Consider the following 6,035-nt stretch of genomic DNA (forward strand, 5'->3'; position numbering starts at 1 on the left):
CCCCCCCCCCGCGGGGGGGGGGCCGGGGGGCCGCCGCGGGGGGGGGGGGGGGGGGCAGCCGCGGAGGACTTCGCTGGCAGCTGTTGAAGGAGGACGTCTCTGTTCCAGAGGGTCCGGATTGAGCCCCCTCCTCCTGTCCCTGACGTGCAGCCAGAAGATGCACTTCCACACCTCCGCTGCCCTTCGCTGGAGCACTTCAGAGACAACTACCTCATTCCACAGAAGCCTGTGGTCTTAGAGGGGATTATTGACCACTGGCCATGTATGAAGAAGTGGAGGTGAGAAATAAGAGTTTCTTCCCTGTCCTAGTAAGGGTGAGGATCATCTGTGTCGGGTATCTTGGTGCTCGGTAGAGCAGTAGAGACCTTCACAGAAGACAGGTACCATTCGGACTGACTTGTTGCAGCACCGTCCTGCTGTGAGGTTGTCTTTGCTCTGTAGAAGTTGCTCCATAGATGAGGGAAGTGCAGCAGACCATCCAGAGCATTGCACGGTGAGTGCTGCAGCAAACCATCCAGAGCATTGCACGGTGAGTGCCCCGGTGCACCAGGGAGAGCCAGCACTGGCCGGCAGCCCTCAGCACAGCCTCCCGGGGCTGTGCCGGGGAGTGCTCAGGCAAGTTGCAGATGCCCTGTGTGGCTCAGCTGGAAACTAGCAAGGTCCCAGGGAGCCGCTTACATCTCAAGTGGGTCTGTGTCAGACATAGATCAGTGATTTTTACATCTCAGAACTTGGTGATAATTAGCGCAATGGAGGATGAATTTCAGAGATGCGTAAGGAAGGAGGATTGGCTTTTTCATTCACAAGTACAAGCATTGATGTTTGTTCAGTGTCCTGTTTGAGTGTTGAGTTTCAGACATGGCCCTTCAGTAGTGAGTAATAACATTGTGCTGCTTGTGTGCCTTGCTGCTTGCATCTTTTTCTGCTGCCTTTTGTCTCTGGTTGGTTGGTTTGAGAGAGAAGAAACTTACCGCAGTAGAGTTTTGTTACTTTAACAGACTGATTGCCTTACATTCAAGATTAGTAAGAAGAGCAGTATAAAAGGGTAATGGAACTTTCTTTATTTCAGTGTGGACTATTTTTGTCAAGTCGCAGGGTGCCGCACAGTCCCCGTGGAACTGGGAACCCGATACACAGATGAGGAATGGTCTCAGCAGCTTATGACTGTCGGTGACTTCATCAACCAGTACATTGTGAATGAGGTCTGTTACTCTCCTTTTGTTTCATCTCCAAATACAGCAGGGTGTTACTGGTACAGAACTTCTGCTAAGAACAAACATGCCTAGAGGTGATGTCAAGGGAGGAGGTATGCTGTAAGCACAACTCTGAATTAAAAGGTGTGACATAATTTCAAGATAAGAAGCTACAAATACTTACTGCAACAATAGCTAGGTTTGATTTTTGTATATAATGAAAAGTACAGTAGCTGGCATTTGATGAATAGATACTTTCTGCAGCAAAAGCCTGAATGGTGGAGTCTAAGGATAAGGGATCTTCAGCCAGCAGTTTTGTTCCTCTTGGTAATTAAACTGCTTAGTGACATCTAGGATCAAGATCCAAATTCACGTGCCACCAGGTAAAAAAATAAAAAGTTGTTTAGCAGTGGAATGTTCTTTTACTTTCATAGCTGAGGATCTGAAGCCCTCATCTCAGGAAGGACCAAGTGCCGTTGCACATGGTCTGTGGTGCAGCCTGGAATAGGATATTGAGATACTTAGAGGGAGTGAAGGTGAACTAGTCTGTGTACCAGCAGGGTCTAGCCATAAAGATGCAGAGCCATTGTCACAGGATTGACAACAGAACTGTCAAGACTCCGTAGGATTATAGCTAGGCTTCTTCCAGTAACTTCAGCTAGATAATTTGTTGATTGTGGGGATATGTCTGCACTCTTAGAATTTCAGTGTAGCTGTAAGTTACTATTTCAGAAGACCCCCTATACTAGTCAACTGTTGAAACAGTTCTCGTACTCTGAAATCGGACATTGGAAATGGATGTTACCTATAAGTAAATTCTGCTCACCTATAAGCCAGTTAACTGACTGAGAAGTCGTACCCTATATATGACTATGCTTTTTCTTTCTCTGCTGTAATTTCAGAACAGTACAGGATACCTTGCCCAGCACCAGCTTTTTGATCAGGTAAAACTGAGTGAATGTTTTTATCTTTCTGCAGTCAAGTGTTCCCTTTGTAGCACAAGTCATCTCTGAGGATGTCAACTCTACTAGATGGAAGCGCATACAGAGAAGCCAGAGTATTTCTTCAGTTTCTGTTCCCACAATTTGAAGGAACAGAGGGAGGGGTTTGTTCTGTTTGGCTGCAGAGCATGGAAAAGAAACCCTCTCAGGGGTGAAGACTTTCAGTCTTAGTGCTGTTGCTGTACAATGTAGCATATACTTCCAGGGATATCACCTGGAAAGCAGCATTTCCCCAAAGAATATATAAGTCAGAGAAGAGATTTGGACTGGAAACAATCTTCAGTGGTGATATGTTCACCATATTCTGAAATGTCATTCCAGTTAACCAGAGATTAGGTAGGTGGGAGACTTAAAAAGGAATCTCACAGAGAAGCAAGCTTACTGTTTAAAAGATCAGCTGCTCCTTTTTCATGAACAGCAAACCCACTTGTTCTTGTGGGTTTCTCTGGTTTCTGCTAAAGCAAAGGGTCTCTGAAGAATGAGAAACCCTGCTCTTTCTCCCAGCTCTCCTTCCAACAGAATCTGCTTGCTAGGACAGAAAGTGTGAGGACAGTTCCTGCAGATTCCCATCAGTTCAGCTACTTCTATCCTGCCTTTGCTGGACAAGCAGGTCATTTGCTTTCTTTGTGTCAGGCCTTGTTCCTCTGTTCTATGAATTGCATACCTTTGGCAAGTCAGCGCTTACCTTTTTTTTATGTTTATTTCCTTATGGGAGTAGATCCCAGAATTGAAAGAAGATATCAGTATCCCTGACTACTGCTGCCTGGGGGAAGGGGAAGAAGATGACATCACCATTAATGCTTGGTTTGGTCCAGAAGGCACTATCTCACCTCTTCATCAGGATCCCCAGCAAAATTTTTTAGCCCAGGTCTGTACTCTACTTATTCTACAAATGCCATTAATGCTATAGCTAGAAAAAATGGTTATGGGGTATAAGTGTTAGAGACAAGGGTAGCAGACGATGAACAATTGAATGATAGAGAATATGCAGGTATTATTTTGCCATTCTATTGCATTTGTCACTACTGCAACTTGATAATGTAATCTTGTAGGCCACAAGTGCTCCTCATTGAGATAGACCATTACTTACCCTCATTTTACAGATGATAAATGGAAATCACAAGAAGCCACTTTTCCAAGGTCACACAAGGAATTTGTAATAGAGTCAGGAAGAGCCTGGATCCTGTCACAGTCTGCCAAGGAACTTCCTTTTCTGGACCAGCAAGATTTTTGGGGTGGACTTAGGTGCATACTTTAACCCACTTCAGGTTACCCAGTAAAATATCTACTCATGCATGCATTGAGAGTCAGATGAAGTAATATTTGCACCGTGACTTCATTGCTGCTAAGTGAGTTATTGTTGGTAGACTTCTTGGTGATGACTTTTAGTGCAGAGTAACACACTGAGGGGCTTTTTGCTTACTGGAAGGAGATTGCTGTTTCTTCCTCCATCTCATCAGACTCTGTTAAAAAAAAAAAAAAATACAGCTTACACTTTCAAACATTTTCCAGCAGGATCATGACATTGAATACTTTCTACTTGTGCTTATTTATGGGTGGAGCCTTAGTTACTCTGTCCCAAACAGTTGCACCTTGCTAACCTGTGCTTTCATTTGGAACTGAGGCTTAACTCGAGCCTTCCTAAAGTGGGGTTTTACAACTGCTGCACAATTATGTACATGTTGTATTTCTTTTCCCTGCTAACCTGCTTCTCACACACACACACACCCCCGCCACGCACATCCCCTGCATTCTGAAAGCGAACTACACACTATGTAAAGCTTGAGGGGATTTTTTGGGGGTGGAAGTCCATTACAGGAGTTGTTGGACGGGGAAAAGATAGTTCCCTTAATACATTTCAGAACTTGTATTCTTCTGCCTGAAGAATGTGAGAGAACCTGCCAGTGTTTTAAAAACTCTTTGTAATTTGAACAGTAGGTGATCTGGCAGTTTTCAATTAAAACTGCCCTGGACCTTGATACCATTTAAACTGTGGCTGTGGAGAACAGGAAGGCACAACTACAAGTCACGAAGTGGGACAGGGCAGGAATACATTGATACTTGTCTGGCATTTAGAATACACTTATGTGCTGTCCTCGACACAACAAACCCAAAACATCTAGAATCACAGCTTGGGTGTTAATAGAATTTCCTGGTATCTTATCATATGGGAAGAGATGTTAAGACAGGGGAAAAGCCACTTGGTAGGAATAGTTCGGTAGCATAGTGCCAGTCCAGGGCACTGTGGTTAGTCAGAGTACTGACTTACCCTTTAATGTGATAGTTCCAAACAAATGCCTGGCCCTTGAGGAAATCTTGAATCTTGGCACAAGCAGCATGGATCTTCACCCTGTGCCTTCTGTGGGCATTCCACTGGTGTCAGCGCAGAAATCAGCTTTGACTCGTTTATTCCGCCCCTTCGTTCTAGGCACCGACGACTTGCAGTTGAGTGTAGTGTTTGGGTCAGTGAGTCCACTTGCCTTATGAATTCTGGTCTTTCAGTTAAGCACTCTGATGAAATAACTGATTTAATGATGACACAAAAATAAGCTAAAGGAGTATATGGAAGCTTAGCAGTCACTCTGTGTGGGTACCTCTGCGTGATGATATGAACTGCACTGAAGACTCAACCTCCTTATTCTCAGTTCTTCTAATTACTTCTTAGCTATGTAGAGCCCAAATAACGTTGTATAAATTGGGTGCCTTACACTTTGAATTTAAAGTAATTTGGCTAAAGACATTTCCTGGTATTTCAAATTCTTACCTGCTTCAAGGGAACAGGTACTTGAATTCCAATAGTCTGATTTGTTACAACTTTTTATTATAGCAGTGTCTGTTTATTACTAACAAAGATAACAATGTTTCTTGTAATCTTGCATATTTTACAATTAATGCCAGCTATGGCCCACAGTTTCCAGTAATGTGCAGGTTAATGACAGATGGAAAACATTTGTTGTAATATATGCAGGTATTTGGAAGAAAGTATATCCGACTATATTCACCACAAGAATCAGAAAACCTGTACCCACATGAAAGCCAAATTCTTCACAACACTAGTCAGGTAAATAGTTACCTGAAATTCTAATATCAGTAATGTTACTTTATCAAATTATATTTGAGTAAAGACATTCTACTGATGATTGTTTTGGGTTTTTTTATAGGTTGATGTGGAAGATCCTGACTTACTTAAATTTCCCAATTTCCAAAAGGCTGCATTTCAGTCCTGTATTCTGATGCCTGGACAGGTTCTGTTTATTCCAGTTAGATATTGGCACTATGTACGATCACTTGATATCAGCTTCTCTGTCAGTTACTGGTGGTCATAGCATGCATAAGCTCCGTTGGCATTGCAGTAAGAATTAAAAATCGGAAAAAGTAGCATCTGGCATCTTCTCACAAGAGAATTCTTTTTTAAGCATGAGAATGTTCTTCCGTATCTAGAGGTTAGAGGTGGATTAAAAAAAAAAAAACAAACCCAACAAACTCTTGCTTCGGAATGGTGAAAGAATCTGGATGGGTAAATGGAAAGAAGATGCTACAGCCACTTTATTTTTGTGGATGTTTCTCATATGAATGCCTCTTAAAGAGGCATGTTAGGTCACCATCTTGTATACGTGTGTACATCTGAAACAGTTCTATATGTGGGCACCGTCAGGACTCTGCTTCAAACTATATTTGGAACATCAGGTTAGTGTTATCTTCTACTCAGATTTAATAACAGTAAAAACTGACATAAAATAACTGTAAAAACAGTTACATAAACAATGAGGGATGGTGCTACCCAAAGGTTCAATACATTTTAAAAAAAAGCTAACGCGAAGCAAGATACCAATCTCTTATA

At 42.6% G+C, this 6,035-nt stretch overlaps 1 protein-coding gene across 1 annotated transcript in view; it reads left to right on the plus strand.

The window, feature by feature from the left end:
* Positions 1–5,520, plus strand: part of KDM8 (lysine (K)-specific demethylase 8) — a 7,011-nt gene extending 1,491 nt beyond the window's left edge. Inside the window, exons 4-9 of the mRNA XM_009895264.1 lie at positions 109–278; positions 1,070–1,202; positions 2,096–2,137; positions 2,913–3,062; positions 5,163–5,255; positions 5,356–5,520. Of these exons, the coding sequence (XP_009893566.1) occupies positions 109–278; positions 1,070–1,202; positions 2,096–2,137; positions 2,913–3,062; positions 5,163–5,255; positions 5,356–5,520 (753 nt within the window). The remainder of the gene's footprint in view (positions 1–108; positions 279–1,069; positions 1,203–2,095; positions 2,138–2,912; positions 3,063–5,162; positions 5,256–5,355) is intronic.
* Positions 5,521–6,035: the final 515 nt, after the last annotated feature.

The sequence above is a fragment of the Charadrius vociferus genome, unplaced genomic scaffold, assembly GCF_000708025.1.
Source record: "Charadrius vociferus isolate BGI_N301 unplaced genomic scaffold, ASM70802v2 scaffold600, whole genome shotgun sequence".
NCBI classification, from domain to species: domain Eukaryota; kingdom Metazoa; phylum Chordata; class Aves; order Charadriiformes; family Charadriidae; genus Charadrius; species Charadrius vociferus.